The 16,733-nt window shown below is 34.8% G+C and overlaps 1 protein-coding gene across 9 annotated transcripts in view; it reads left to right on the forward strand.

Annotated features, from left to right (window-relative positions):
- The window catches only part of ZNF644 (zinc finger protein 644), a 189,697-nt gene that overhangs the window by 23,350 nt on the left and 149,614 nt on the right, over positions 1-16,733 (forward strand). For 8 of the 9 annotated variants that reach the window (XR_009700517.1, XM_061186336.1, XM_061186332.1 and 5 more), the window contains one exon: positions 11,314-11,374. The exons of the other annotated variant lie outside the window; for it this stretch is intronic. Coding sequence is in view for 7 of the 8 variants with exons in the window: in XM_061186336.1 (XP_061042319.1) it covers positions 11,331-11,374 (44 nt within the window). In the remaining variant the exon portion in view is untranslated. The remainder of the gene's footprint in view (positions 1-11,313; positions 11,375-16,733) is intronic. 9 annotated transcript variants of the gene reach the window in all.

Below are 16,733 nucleotides of genomic sequence, written 5' to 3' on the forward strand. Positions count from 1 at the left end.
CCCTCAACTCCTTCAGTTTTCCTCTGTGCATACATAGTTTATCAGTCATCCAGTGATTTGGGCAAAGTTGACCCTGAGAATTTTTGTTATATTCCTTTTTTGGTTCTCTCACTGCCATGCTTTCTCCATTTAAATTTACAACTGCTTTTCCATGCCTCAGTTCTGAGCCCTTTGGTGATGTTGTCTTTCTCCAGAGATAATTTTTGTTTGTTCGTGCCACACCTGGGGTCTACAGCAGTCTGGGTTTACCTTAATTAAATTTTAAGGATTGAGATTTTTATTTGGCCACCTAGATGTGTTCAGGTGGGGCTGCAGTGCATGTAAGAACTTTTTTTTACTTCTGGTTCACTACAGTTTAATCCTTTAGGGTCTCAACTCAAATACTGGGTAACATTTAGTATGGTACTCACCAGTTCTGAACCTTGCAATCTCCATTTGATCCCCCTAGCTCTACAACAGTGTCAGAAATAATGATCAGCTTCTCAGCTGCATCAGGTGGATTGGCAAATAACCCAAAGGTAAAAGCATCCTCAGGTGCTGGGTTTCTATCTGTAGGTCTCCATCTTGTCTTGGATCTTGGCCTGGTCATTCTTCACTGTTGTGTCAACTTTTTGATGCCATCAAATTGATGGTTTTTAATATCTTGTTCAGTTTTTCTAGTAGGTCTCAGTGGGTGGGTTGATAAATATTACCTTTTCTGCTATTATTGCAGTTATTTGAATTGACATGTTTGAATCAATGAGTGCAAATGATAGCATTAGGATAATGTCTCTGTTTCTTGCCTTTGATTTTTTTCTGTGATGACTTTATTCTTAAATATGTTAATCTCCATGAGGTGGCAAAGATGGGCACTGTCTGCTATGATCTACATCATTGTCATAGCTGTTATTGCCACTGAAGAGTATACCTTTCCCAGTAGTCCTTGCAAACATCATGAGAAGGATTCCAAATTTCCCATTCGGGACTACATTCCCATCCATAATAAAATTATGATGGCTAGGAGAACAAGGTACTCTGATCAGCCTAGGTATCACTTGTTCATCCCTTGATCCAGGGGTGGGCCTAAGATTGGTACAACTTTAATAGTTGAGTAAGAGTGTTTCCTTAAAGGAAAATACCATTAGCATAAATAGGAAAAAGAATGTTAGGCAAGGTAGCAGATTGCTCTGCAACAGTTTATATAGATTTATGGCATATCCTGAAAGATTTCATTGTATTCTTGAATCCAGTAAAACTATCTAGCAACAGAATTTCATGAAAGATTGTAGTTGACTGATAACATTACTTGTTAAAATGATTTTGCTCAGTTTATGTATCTCTGAGATTGACAAACTGTGACATGTTTTCTAGAGTCACTGTTAGTAAAATAATAAAAGAGATTTTTACGTCTCCTTTTCCCTTGCCTTCTAGGTCTCTAGTTAAGAGACCTAGATCAATTGTTAATCTAAAGTAACTCTTTCTAGGGATAAGAATAATATGATATCTTTAAGATAGAGTTGCTATATCAGTTAGCTATTGCTGTGTAATAAATTACTCTAAAACTTGGTTTAAAACAAACATTTATTATTAGAACAAGTCTATGAGTCAGGCAGTATTTCTGGTCTTGGCAGGGCTTGTTTAAGTCTGCATTCAGAAGCAGCTCAGGAGGGTGATCCTGCTGCTCTTGGCTGGCTTCTCTAGGATGGCCTGGGGTGGGACATCTGGGCTGTCCTCTTGTCCTCCAGCAGATTAGAGTGGGCTTGTTCTCATGGTAGTGGCAGGATTCCAAGAGAGCAGAGGCATACATGGTCTCTTGAAGTCTAGCTCAGAACTGGCAAACTGTGACATTTGTTACATTCTATTGATCTTCCTTATAAGGTCAAGCCCAGAATTAAAAGGACTGGGGAAAGAGTCTACCTCTTGGTAGGAGAAACTGCAAAGCCTTATTGCCAAGTGCATGAGTAATGGGATGGTACAGAATTGGGGTTATTTTTGCAGACAGACTTTTTGACTCATGTTATAGAATTAATTTTTGATATTATTTTGTTCTAGGTCGAGCCCCATTATATTTCAGTAGGAATTGAGTTTAAGTATAGAAGTTGTGACAAGTGTAAATTAAATACATTGATCTGTCCAGTAGTCCAGATGACTTGTTATACTTGTTTCATGGGATGTGTCTGATGAGATTTTGGAAGCATTGTTCATGTATTGAGTTACCAAATATAGGGTAATTGTAGTGCCAGTTGTCTTATGAGTTGTAGGTGTTAATAGATGATTAATTTGTATCTTTACTCTTTTAGTTATAAATGACAGTGGTTTTTTTGTGTTTATTATTATCATTCTAACCTTTTTAATTTGAGATTTGACTTTATTTTTTCCCTGCTTATTATTCTTTGCATATTGTGATATTTTAAATAGATTTATTGAAGTACATTTGACATATAATAAATCACACATTTAAAGTGTGCAATTTGAACGGATTTGATATCTATATACACCCATGAAATCATCACTACAAGATAATAAGCATATCCTTTATCCTCAAAGGTTTCCTTGTGCCCCTTTGTAATCCTTTCGTATTTATTGCTCCTCCCCTAATGCCCAGACAATGACTGATCTGCTTTCTGTCATTTATGGAGCAGTTTGAGTTTTCTAGAGTTTTATGTAGATGAAGCTATGCAGTGTGAAATCTTTTTGTCTGCATTTTTTTTCACTCAGCATGACTATTTTCAGATTCATCTGTGTTGCATGTGTCATTAGTTAAATTCTACTTATTCCATTTTACAGGTATGATTTAAGGATTAGTGTGTTGCTGGACATTTTTTCCCTCAGCTTTTGGCTATTCCAAATGAAGATGATTATTTGTATGTAAGCCTTTGTGTGAACATATGCTTTCATTTCTTTGGGTAAATACCTAGGAGTAGGTGTATGTTTGACATTTTAAGAAATGGTGAAACTGGGACTTCCTTGGCGGTCCAGTGGTTAAGACTTCTTCTTCCAATGCAGGGGGTGTGGGTTCGATCCCTGGTCAGGGAGCTAAGATCCCACATGCCTCGTGGCCAAAAAACCAAAACTTAAAACAGAAGCAATATTGTAACAAATTCAATAAAGACTTAAAAAAAAAAACTAAAAAAAGAAAAAGACATGGTGAAACTGTCTTTACAAAGTGATTGTACCATTTTATCTTCCTGTATGTGTGTGTTAGAGTTTCAGTTCCTTCACATGTTCGCCAACACTTGGTATGGTCAGCCTTACTAACTTTAGCCATGCTTGTAGTTGTGTAGTGATAACTTGTTGTGGATTTAATTTGCATTTCCCTATTGACAGATGATACTGAGCATGTTTTCATGTACTTACTTGTCATTCATGTATCTTTGGTGAAGTGCTGCTTCAAATCTTCTGCGCATTTTATAATTGGGTTGTTTGTTTTGTTGTAATTGAAGTTTTAAAAACAGATTTATTGGGATATAATTGACATGCAGTGAAATACACATATTTAAAGTGTACAGTAGGATAAGTTTTAAGATACATATATATACACTCAGGAAGTCATCACCACAAAACAAGATAATGAATATATCTATCACCCCCAAAAGTTTCCTCTTGCCACTTTGTAATTCTTCCCTCTTCAGCTACATTCCCCTTTTGGGTCTGTCTTTCAAAAGCATTTAATCTAGGGTTGCTATAGTTAGTGCTGCCTGACTTAAGAGGTTTTATACTCTTTCTAAAAGGAACAGGCATTATTTTTGACTTTGTGTGAGACTAGGGCAATAATCCCTCTCATCCTTTGGAGTGGCTCTTTCCTTCACCTTGGGTAGTTTCCACACAGGCTTGTTCTAATTGTTATGCAGCTGAATACTTAAGGGTGTGGTAGCTCTATGCAGTTGTCTTCTCTCCAGTATTCTGCCCTGCAATCTCTAGCTGTCATGGCTTTGTTGGACTTCCAGCTGAGTTTCCTCAGTTCAGGGAGACCATCATATTCTACCTGGGTAGCTCTTCCCTGGGGGGCTGTATTTTCTTCAGGTGGTAAGTTGGGAATGTTGGAAGGCTCACTGCATTTGTTTCTCTTCGTTTAGGGTTCACCATCAGTGACTGCCTAATACCTGAAAACTTTCATTTCATATATATTTTTTGGTTTCTTAGGCTTTTCAGGTGGAGGGCAACCTCAATCCTTGCTATTCCATCTTGGCCCTTGTATGTATTTTTTTCTTGATATTTCTTTGTTTTTTTTAAGTTGTAAAATACACAACATTAAATTTACAATCTTAACCATTTTTAGTTGTACTGTTCAGTAGTGTTAAGAATATTTGTACTGTGCAGCCAGATCTCTAGAACTTTTTATTTTGTGAAACTGAAACTCTACCATTAAACACTAATTTTATCCCCCCCCGCCCCATCCTTAACCCTTGGCACCTACCTTTCTACCTTTTTTTTCTGTTATCTTGACTATGTTAGATAATTCATACAAGTGGAATCATACAATATTTGTTATTTTGTAATTGGCTTATTTCACTTAGCTTAATGTCCTCAAGTTCATCCATGATGTAGCATGTAACAGGATTTTCTTCGTTTTTAAAGACTACATAATATTCCATTGTATGTATATACTGCATTTCCTTTATCCATTTATGTGTTGATGAACATTCAGTTTGTTTCCACCTCTTGAATAATGCTACAAGGAATATGGGTATGTAAATATCTCTTTGAGATCCTACTTTGAATTATTTTGGTATATACCCAGAAGTGAGATTACTGGATCATACGCTAATTCTGTTTTTAATTTTTTGAGGAACTGCCATACTATTTTCTGTAATTGTTAACACCATTTTACATTCCCACCTACACTGCACAAGAGTTCCAATTCTCTGTATCCTTTCCAAAGCTTATTATTTTCTTTTCTTTTGGTAGTGGCCATTCTATTGAGATGTGAAACGATATCTCATTGTGGTTTTGATTTGTATTTTTCTTATGATTAGCAATGTTGAACATCTCTTCATATACTCTTTGAACATTTGTATATGTTTTTTTGATATTTGTCTATTCAGATCTTTTGCCCATTTTTTAATCAGGTTGTTTTTGGGTTTTTTTTGTTGTTGAGTTGTAAATGTTACTTACATATTTTGGATATTTAACCCCTTATGAGATATATGATTTGTAAAAATTTTCTCCCATTCTGTAGATTACCTGTTCACTCTATCTATTGATTCCTTTGAAGAAGAGTTTTTAAGTTTGTGGTAGTCCACTTTGTCTATTTTTGCTTTTATTGTCTCTGCTTTTGGTGTCATATCCCAAACTCAATCTCATGAAGCTTTTTGCCTTTTTTTCAGGGTTTTAGCTCTCATGTTTATGTCTTTGATCTATTTCGAGTTAATTTTTTAATGTTGTATTAGGTAAAGATCCAACTTCATTCTTTTGCATGTTTTGATCCAGTTTTCCTAGCACTATTTATTTCCCAGCACTATTATAAATGGGATTGTTTTAATAATTTTGTTTTTCATATTGTTCATTGTTAATATGTAGAAGCACAACTGATATTTGTGTATTGGTTTTGTATCCTGCAGTTTTGCTGAAACCATTTATTAGTTTTAACATTTTTTAAAGAAGTTTTAACATTTTTTAAAGAATCTTTAGGACTTTCTATGTGTAAGAGCATGTCATCAGCAAACAGGTAATTTTACTTCTACTTTTCCAATTTGTGTGCCTTTTATTTTGTCTTGCTGTCTAATTGCTCTGGTTTGTACTTCCAGTATTGTGTTGAGTAGAAGTAGCAAGTGTGGGCATCTTTACTTTCTTTTTGCTCTTAGAGAGAAAACTTTCAGTCTTTCACTGTAGGGTATGATGTTAACTGTGGGCTTTTCTCATGTGGCTTTTACTATGTTGAAGTGGTTTCCTTCTATTTCTAGTTTATTGCATGTTCCTATCATAAAATGGTATTGAGTTTTGTCAAATGCTTTTTCTGCATCAGTTGAGGTGGTCATGTGGTTTCTGTCCTTCTTTCTGTTAATATGATGTATTGCATCAATTGATTTTTATTTGTTGAACCATCCTTGCATTCCAGGAATAAATCCAGTTTGGTCATGGTGAGTATCATTCTTTTGATGTGCTAATGAATTCAGTTTGCTGGTATTTTGTTGAGGATATTTGCTGATATTCATCAGGGATATTTGTCTGTAGTTTTCTTTTCTTGTTGTGTCTTTGGCTTTGGTATCAGGGTAATGCTGACCTCATTACCCTGAATGAGAATGAGTTTGTGCGTGTTCTATTATCTTCAGTTCTTTAGAAGAGTTTGAGGAGAATTCTTCTTTAAATGTTTGGTAGAATTATCCAGTGGAGTCATCTGGTTCTTCTTTTCTTCATTGAGAGGGTTTTGATTACTGCTTCAATCTCCTTACCTAGTTACAGGTCCGTTCAGATATTTTAGTGCTTCATGATTCAGTCATCGTGGTTATGTGTTTCTAGGAATTTATCTGTTTCTTCTAGGTTGTCCAATTTGTTGGCAGCTAATTGTTTGTAGTAATCTCTTATAATCCTTTTGGCATTTGTTATAATGTCCCCTCTTTCATTTGTAATTTTATTTGAATCTTCTCTCTTATTTTCTTAGTCTAGCTAAGAATTTGTCAATTTTGTTGATCTTTTAAAAAACAAACTCTTGGTTTTGTTGATTTTTTTCCCCCCTATTTATGTTCTTTATTTTATGTCTGCTTTATTCTTTATTATTTCCTTCCTTTTGCTAACTTTTGGTTTAGCTTGTTCTTATTTAAGTATAAAGTTAAGTTGATGATTTAAGATCTTCCTTTTTTAACGTAAGCATATAAACTTCCCTCTTAGTACTGCTGTCACTGAATGCCATTAGTTTTGGTATGTTGTGTTTTCATATTTATTTGTCTTCTAATATTGTCTAAATTCCCTTGTGAGTTCTTCTTTGACCCATTGGTTGTTTAAGAGTTAGTTGTTTAGTTCTTGTATTTGTGGATCTTCCTGTTTTCCTTTTGCTTTTGATTTCTAGTTTCATTTCATTGTGGTGAGAGAAGATAGTCTGCATGATTTCAGTGTTAAATTTGGTAGGACTTGATTTGTGGCCTACCTTATACATTTTTTTGATGTGTTATGTTTACTTTAGGGTTTAATTCTGAAGCCTTTTCTAATTTGTCATTGTTTAATTTTCTAAAATATGTTCATGCCTTTTCAATATACTTAAAATACTTGAAAAATGAAGACATTACTTTTTATTTATTTTTTTAAATAAATTTATTTGTTTATTTATTTATTTTTGGCTGCGTTGGGTCTTTGTTGCTGTGCACAGGCTTTCTCTAGTTGCAGCGAGCAGGGGCTACTCTTCATTGCGGTGCACGGACTTCTCATTGCAGTGGCTTCTCTTGTTGCGGAGCATGGGCTCTAGGTGTGTGGGCTTCAGTAGTTGTGGCACATGGGCTTAGTTGCTCTGCAGCATGTAGGATCTTCCCAGACCAGGGCTGGAACCTGCGTCCCCTGCACTGGCAGGTGGATTCTTAACCACTGTGCCACCAGGGAAGTCCCAATATTTCTTTCGAGAAATTTTAGATTTATAGAAAATTTGAAAAGAATAGTACAAAGACTTCCCACACTCTCCTTCTTCCCCCATGCACACTTTGTTTTCTCTATTATTAACAACTTACTTTAGTCTGGTACAATTGTTACAGTTAATAAACCAATATTGTTACATTGTTATTAACTAAAGAACATAGTTTATTCAGATTTCCTTAGTTTTTACCTGATGTTCTTTTTCTCTTCCAGGATCCCATCCAGGATACTGCATTACATTTAGTTGTCATTTCTCTTTAGGCTCTTTAAGGCCTTGTTTTTGATGACCTTGACAGTTTTGAGGAGTATTAGTTAGGCATATTGTAGGATTTTCCTCTACTGGAATTTGTCTGTTGTTTTTCTCATGATTAGACTGGGATTATGGGTTTTGGGGAGGATATATTTGATATTTTAGTTTGCAGTTTTCTCTTAAAATGTACCTTTTGAGGTAAAACCAGTTATATCAGTGACTTTAAGTGTTTTCTCTTTCCTGTATCCCCCTTCCAGTATTCACCTAAAGAATATCCTAATTATACTTTTAAGGTATGGATTTCAAAGGAACTTTCTATCAAACTTCCTTATAAAATACACCTTTTAAAAAAATATAGTGTTTGAAATGGCCTGGTTTGTCTTTTTGGGGAACAGATATAATTAAAAGTGGGTTTTTTCCCCCAGACTTTGAAATATAACTGTGAGCAGAACAAGATAAAAAAATTAAACAGCTAAAGTCAAAGTTAGTTATTGTGTGTAGTATTTGTGTATGCTTTTGTTTTATTTATTGTGGTAAATGCATATATAATGAAATTTAACATTTTAAACATTTTGAAGTGTATAGCTCAGTGGCATTAAGTACATTCACTTTGTTGTGCAAACATGTATATCCTTTTGTATTAGTCTGCTAGGGCTGCTATAATAAAAAACCACAGACGAGGTGGCTTAAACAACAGAAATTTATTGTCTCACAGGTCTGGAGGCTAGAAGTCCAAGATTTGAGAGTTAGGTTTGGTTTCCACTGATTCCTGTCTCCTTGCAGATGGCTGTTTTCTCACGGCCTTTCCTCTGAGCCTGCATCCCTGTTGTCTCTGTCTCTTCTTATAAGGACACCAGTCATATTGGATTAGGGCCCTACCCTTATGACCCTATTTAACCTTAATTACCTCCTTACAGGCCCTATCTCCAAATACAGTTACATTGGGAGTTAGAGCTTCAACATGGGAATTTTATGGGGACACAGTTCAGTCCATAACATCTTTTATGTAGTGCTTCTGATTTATCTCCCAGAGAACCTGCCATCATCAATATATTAGTTTCCTAGGCTGCTCTTACAAATTATCAAAAACTAGGTTGCTTAAAATAATAGAAACTTAATTCTATCACTGTTCTGGAAGCCAGAAGTCTGAAGTCAGTATCACTGGGCAGAAATCAAGGTGTCAGCAGTGATGATCTCTCTCCAGACTCTATAGGAGAATCTGTTCCTTGCCTTGTCTCAATTCTGGTAGCTGCTGGCATTCCTGGCTTTGGCTGCAGTCTTCAAGGCCAGTGTTTTCAAATCTCTTTCTGCTCTGTCTTTATCTTCGCTGTGTATAGTCAGATGTCTCCATGTCCCCCTCTTTATAAGGATACATGTGATTGTATTTCAGGCCCATCCAGATGATCCAGGATAATCTCTCCATCTCAAAATCTTTCACTTAATCACATCTGTAAAGACACTTCTTTTCTTTTGCCACATAAAGGAAAATTTACAGGTTCAAGGGAGTAGGATGTGGATATCTTTTGTAGGACCATTTTTTAGCCTATCATACTGAGCAACTCATAGTAGACTTCTGATGTTCCCACTTTGATTTATAGTTTCGTTTGTAATAGGTCTCAGTATCTAGTTCTGGGTGGGTAAAGGCTGGTGGCAGTGGGTGGCAGAATATTCTCATCTCTTCTAGACATTATGCAAAAAACTGTAGGCCTGTGTTCTCAGTGGGTGGTCCCAGAAGTATCAGCATCAGCATCACTTTAGGAACTTAGAAATACAAATGATCAGGCTGCAATCTTAGACCTGCCAAATCAGGAACTCTGAGGGTAGGGCCTAGCCATCTCTGCATAACAAGCCCTCTGGGTCATTCCAATGCACACTGAAGTTTGAGAACCACTTTTCTAGATTATTGACATTATTAGTATTAAAACCATATTCCCTATCCTCTCCAAAGCTTTTCTGCTTAATGCTAATACTTAAACTAGTCTAGAATTTATTGTCCACAAATTTTGTTTTCTGTAGAGATACAGACATTTAGTGCCAAATCTTGGTACTGATAATCAGTGAAATTAATTCATTTACTCAATAAAAGGTTGCACTGGGCTTATTTTGTCAGTTGTATTTTACTTAGATGTAGTCATTTTATAAAGTAATGTTACTGGGATCCAGAAGTGATATGAATTTTTTCTCTAGTCCTTGAAAATGTGGATGAACTCATTAGCCTGAATTTTACTTTATCTTCTATATCCCTGTGTACATTTGGGGATACAATACAAAATTTCTAATCTTTCATTCTGCCTACACTGTTAGGCTTTTATTATGTGCTATCCAGTGGAAGTGCTGAAGTGAGATAAATGAATTCTTTTCCTCAGTGTGTCCACATTGTAGCTCAGAAAACACACAGGTAATTGATATAGAGCTATCACTAGTTGCTTTAACAATTGAGAAACACAGCTTTACATAGTTGAAGAAGTTAAAGAAGGATCTGCTAGGGTGACTGAGCTAAATAATCGAAAAACTAGTAGAAAGGTGTTAGCAAGGTTGAGAGATAGAAAGTAGGTATAGTTCACCATGTGAAAAGGCATGAAAGCTGAGAGAGCATATGGGCTCTTCTGGGAGTTGAAGGGGTTTAGTATAGTAGAAACGTGGAGTGAAGGGGAGAGTAAAGATTGGGGATAAATAGATGAGGCTTAGGTCATTGATGAGTACTATTGAAGGCCTTGAGGCATAGATGTGATGTCTTCAGGGTAGCCATTGCAAAATGATTACATAGTTTTGGGAAGGATGAATTTGAGAGGATAGTGAGTCTAGAAATAGAACAGTTACAGTAATCTAGGTGAGAATAGTAGTAGATATGGTGGTGCCATTTTTTGAGAATAAAAATTCAGAAGAGTAACAAGCCGGTTTTAGGAATGGGGGAAAGGTGATGTGTAGAGTTCAGGGTAAGATATATTGAGTTTCAGCATTTGTGAAGTGTGATAAAATTAGGGGTGGGTAGATTTTTGACAAGTAAATTTTCAGTGGAGTGTTGGGGTGGAGGTCACCTTATACTAGATTGAAGGCTAAATTGAGGAAGCAGGAGATTATCAGTATACACTATTCTCTAGAATAATCTTCCCTGGCATTTAGTAAGTAATCAGTGTTAGCCATTATTATGGCTATTAACATACACTTTTATGCCATCTCATTTTTTTTTTCTTCAACTTTTTGGTGTATTTTTTGGTATGTATGTAATAATATTAGATAAACATTGATATAGATAGAAGTGTGTGTTTTATTAACAAATAATAATTTTAATTATGCTATTGCCATACTATTAATATTAATGAAAACAAGAGAACTAAAAAGTTTGTTTCTCATTTGAATAGATGATTGTTCCTCAAAAAATGGTACTTAGCAATAGTTTCCTGAAGGTTACTGTAATAATTCAATTTATACTTTTTAATTTAAAAGAATAGTGTATCATAGATGTATTTATTCATACCTGAAGGAAAAAAACTAAATGATTGCCTTTACATGTATTCTTTCAGGTTTGATTTAATTTCGAATGAGATTGTTCTTGCAACGAGATGTTAATAAGACAAAATCAAGGTAAGTAGAAGACAGCTTTGTTAAGTATTACATATCAAAGTAGGAATAATACAAAAAATTTATGTTTAAAAAGCGTGCCTCCAAATCCAAAATCAATGAGTTTTTAAATTAAATTTTGAAATACAAAGAACCAACTTTTTGATGCACTTGGTCCAGTTGATTTGATGGAAGTGAAAATACAGCTGTCAAATTGTGAAACTAAAGTATGCAGTTTCCAGTGACTATTAAACACGTTCAGAAATCAAGTTGATGTTTGGTTTAGCTGCTCGGAAACCAGTTCAGTAAGAGACTTGCTAGGTTGCTTCAGTGTTCCCTTCTTAGTGGGTTATAGTACTTGAGTAGTCTTTGCTTTTGTGAATTTTACTTTATTTCCATTAACAAAGAAAGCACTTCTACAGTTGTTTAAATTTGCCAAATTATGACTTCTTTATGTTAATATAATGTTCAGAGTTATAAATGATTGTTTTAATATTTTTTGTATCTCTACTGAATGACTTTTCTAATTTAGCATTCTGATTTATTTTCGTTTTTTAAGACTGTTGACTTCAGAAAATTGAATTGTGATCATGTACTTTTGGTCTGATATGTGGAAGATTGCTTTTTTAATAATATAAGTTTTTGAAATGTTAAAAAGGTGCATTTACTATCTGTTGGTAAGTGAACATGGCTTCAGGATATAAACAGATTAAAAAAGAATACTTTGATTACATTGCAGTTAACTTGGGTCTTTCTAAATCTAACTAGATGTTTCAGCTGTCAAGAACTTGCTGATCTCAATGGTTAAAAAAAAAAAAAGCCTAGGATGAGAGGTGCTGTAGTTGAATAATGTGCAGTTAAATAGTGTATTCTCAATTAGTGGTTTAGGCATAATCTGAAGGAAAGTTTCCATTTTATTGGTATTATGTAGTAATAATAGTAGTGGTAGTTTGGAGAATACTTATTGTATTAAGTGCTTCTCATGCCTTATTAATCTTTATAGTACCTCCTATAAGGCGGGTACTGCTGTCTAGAAAATTTTTATTTTTTGGTTAATAGTGAGCTATTTCTTTAGAAACTTTATTTTCACAGCATTTATTATAAGGAACACTTGCCTAAATATCTTTCTGAAGGGGAGAAGAAGCTAGATTTTTGTACTTAAAGTCTTCTAGTGATTTTTGTTTGCTAGTTGAATATGGTGTCTATTAGAATGTTTGTTCTGATTTCTTACAAGTTAGATATTGCTCATGGGATGACACTGGTTTAACTTATTCTGATTTTATTCCAGCACAATTATATATCACTTTTCCTTTTTGGTTAAGGCATAATTCACATTTTTATTAAGTTATGTATGGTAAAATGTGCAAAATTTAAAGTATAGAGCTGAATGAGTTTTTATGTATATGTTCACACGTATAACCAGCATGTAATTTAAGATGTAGAACACTGTCATTGTCCCAGAAAGTTCCTCGTGCTCTTTCCTTTCCAATCAATAGCCTTTCCCCCAAGGTAAGCATCTTTCTGAATTCTGTCAGCATAGCTTAGTTTTACCTGTTCTTGAACTTTATGTACATAGAGTTATATAATTTGTACTCTTTTGTGTCTGGCTTTTTTCATTCAACATAATGTTTCTGAGTTTCCTCCATGTTGTTGTGAGTACCAGTAGTTTATTATTTTTTATTGCTGAGTGATATTCCATTGTATGAACATAATACAAATTTTTATGTATTTTCTCTATAAATTTGTTTATTGTATTCTCCATGTCTCTGACCTCACTTCCCAACTTTTTACACTGCTGTCCTTCATCTAGTTGTCTCCTTCATTGTCCCCCATCACCTGCACAATAAAATGTAAACTCATAACATGGTATATAATGATCTCACTACAGCTATTCCAGAATGCCTAGAATTACCTGAATAAACCAAGTATGATGTTCATAATGTTAGTTTTAGTTCTATGTATATGTTGTCACTCTTTCCTACCCCCTTGCCTCCCCAACTGCCAATATATTTTCTCCTGGTTGTCAGCTGATCTCCTGAAATAGTCCATCTCAAGCATCATCTTGTCCTTTGAGCCAGATCTGGCCATACTGCAGTAGTCTGTTTTCCTTACTAGACTGTGAGCTCTTTGAAGGTAGATACCATCCATATCTTATTTATCTTAGTAGCACAGTGCCAGAGTACTGTGTATATTTAGTGATTTGTTAAACATAGAACAGCCAACAAAATTCTCTCTCTAACACTAGGGGTTCAGAGTACTGGCTGGAATGGGATGAGAGCATTGGCACTTCAGTTGCTGTTGGACTATAGGAAGGAGCCAATGAAGGCAATCCAAAAGTAGCATTATAGGCATTTTGGAAAGAGAAATAAAATACCCTCCTAGTCTTCTTTCAGTCCAGTTGGAATAAAATGGCTAATAATGTTCTTAGTCCAGACCTTAAGGAAGATTGAGTGTCATTGATTTTGATTACTCTTTCCAAATAAAGGCATTAATCCATGCTATGGAAATTGGAGGATTTGCTACTAGAAGTATTCTCTTTGTGAGTTCCTACTAGTTATTTCTTTCATTTAAAGGTTTTAAAAGATGTGTTAGACTAATACAAGTAGAAGATTAAGAAGACTGGTCACATCTTTAAGAAGTGAAGAAAACTTTTCCTCATTTTCCTGGGGGTAAAAAACTGTTGGAGTGGAGGAAAAAATTGAATCATAGTCTGGAATGGTAACATTTTTGATTCCTATAGCTTAGGAAGCTTGCTGTTTGCTGAGAAGTATTTTTAAAGATTACGTTTTATCATTATAGATCTGTAATTTATATAAACAATATGCTTTCTTAAGAAATGAAACTTTAAAACAATTTTAAAGCATTTTGCGCTAGTTTTCTTCTTTGAGGTTTGGAATTGGGCTAGTTGGGTTGGCTATCGTAGTCACCTGGGCAGTTTTTATGCCTGAAGCTTTATTGCCTTCTAGCAAGTCCAAAGCAAGGAAAGGCTCTTCCCCACTGGGATCAATTTGTTGCTTTCCCTCTCTGCAGCTTCTACCATAAAGCTTGAACACAGAGTTGGGCATTGACCCCATCTCATGCTGTTCCTTCTGTCTTCCTGCAAGGATTTTTCTTAGGCACAGATTCTTATCAAATGTAGAACCTTGGTTATTTCTTTTATCTCATCCTGGATGTAAAGTGTGTTTAGTTCTCTTGTTGATAAAATTTGAGTATTGAGAGAAGTTTACTCTTGAGATTGCTTGACTTATGTGTCTCTAAGAGATTTTAGACTAGTTTTTCTTCTCAGAGGCTGACAGGTATACCTCAGTTTTCAGACGCTTCCTCTTCATTTTGTACTTCAATATTTAACACAGTCAGATGCTGCTAAGCTTTTTTATTTTGCAGAATTCCTGAATCCAGGGATTTAAAGTTCTTTATGAATGTCTTACATTAGTTTAATTTCATTAATTTCCAAATTAACCTTTCCGTGCTTCCATTCTTTAGTAGTACTGTAGATGTGCTTCTGTTTGTTGTACTGTGAAAAAGAAAACTTTTTAATTAATGAAATTGTTTGTTTCTAATTCTAGATAAGATTGCACTATGTACATTCAACCTTTTCCAAATATATTGCCAAGTAACATTTAGTATTTTCAAAGCTTTATCTTTTTATATAAAAGCCACATATGCTTATATGTATAAGCAGACAGTACAGAAATATTTAAAATAAGAAGTAAAACTTTCCTCTCTCGCTCAGCCCTGTACTCCCCATAAGTTATCCAAAATGGCTGGTATGTATTCTGCCTTGTTTTGTCACTGTTTTCCAATATGTCTTGGACATTTTTTTCATATATGCATTACATGTAATATAACTTTCCTTCTTAATAAATACTTGGGTAAATCTCAGGGGTTTTTTTGCTTGTATGAGCAGTGCTGCAGTAAATATTCTTAACTATATCATTGTGATTGTGTGAGAATGTCTATAGGATAACTTGTAGCAGTGGATTACTGGGTCAATGGATGTGTACACTTTAATTTCTGATATATATACTGCAAATGAGATTGTACCACTTAATATTCTATTAGCAGTTTTTGAGAATATTTGTTTTCCCAGACCCTGCTAAATATTAACCAGTGTTTTAATCTTTGCCAGTCTGATCATTGAAAAGTGGTATTTATTTGACTGTGCATTTCTTTGTGAGATTCTCAAAGGCTTGAAATATCACCTTCATCATAGCTTAATCCATTGAGAACATATAATTTGCAAAAGATTTTTTTAATCATTAAATCCACCAATTAACATACCTTCATGTTTTATGTACTTCATGTTTTATGTTACTTAATATTGAATAACCAGATTGTTTGTCTTCTTTCTTCCCTTAATAAAGCTATTTATTTAGGATAAATATTTTCTTATGATGAATTTCTTTATAGTTTGCTACAAACTAATGTTAGCATAGTCTGTCTCTTCCGACCTCTGATCTACTGTTCTTTTGAGATTACCATTAAAGCAGACATTTGAAACCTTTTAGAGTCTTCTAGCTAGGCTGAGGACTGTGGGCCTGTCACGTGATGATAAATATTTGTTTAATGTTTTGTTGATTCATTCAATGTTTTATGAACTGGTTGCTATAGTTAAATTGGTTGTAGCTCATACTTGATACTAGTTACTAGTCTGAGGAGGAAAGATGACTAAATATGTAATTACAATCAAATGTGATTAATGTTGTGATAGTCTGTGTCCTGGATTACAAAGATCATGTCTGTTTTATTTATTGATATATAAGCACTTAGGGCAGTATGTTTATTAAATGATAAAGATTTATTGAATGACTAAATGGAAATATGGAAAGGCCTCCCAGAAGAAGTGACACTTAAACTAAAACTTGGAGGAACTTTTGGTGATTTGTCTAGATAAAAAGTTGGGGAAAGACTGTTGTTAGTAGAGGAAGTGGCACGTGGAAAGGATGAGAGGTAAGAGAAAGGGAAGATTGGTGGAACTGAAAGAAATATGGTATGTCTTGAGTGTAGTGTTCTACATGCAGTGAGGCTGAGAGGAGTGGCTAGTGTCAAGAGATAAGACAGAGGAAGGCTTGAGCTATTTTATTGAGGGTCTTATAAGTCACTTTAAGGAAGTTGGATTAACAGAGTAATGAGATGCCATTCAAGGAGTTTAAGTGTGAGGACGTGATGTGATCAGATCAGGGTTTTAGAAATGTGGAGAATTAAAATGGAGAACAAATTAGTGGAGAAGCTAGATTGGAATCAGGATGACCCGTTGTAGGGGGAGGCTGCTGGCCTGACTTTAGAGTGGTTGTAATGGAAAAGCTGTAGTTGGATTTGAGAGAGATTTAGACAAGAAAATAGATCAGCTTTGGTGATGAATTGTAAAGGAATTGGTGGTAGG

The sequence above is a fragment of the Eubalaena glacialis genome, chromosome 3, assembly GCF_028564815.1.
Source record: "Eubalaena glacialis isolate mEubGla1 chromosome 3, mEubGla1.1.hap2.+ XY, whole genome shotgun sequence".
NCBI classification, from domain to species: Eukaryota; Metazoa; Chordata; class Mammalia; order Artiodactyla; family Balaenidae; genus Eubalaena; species Eubalaena glacialis.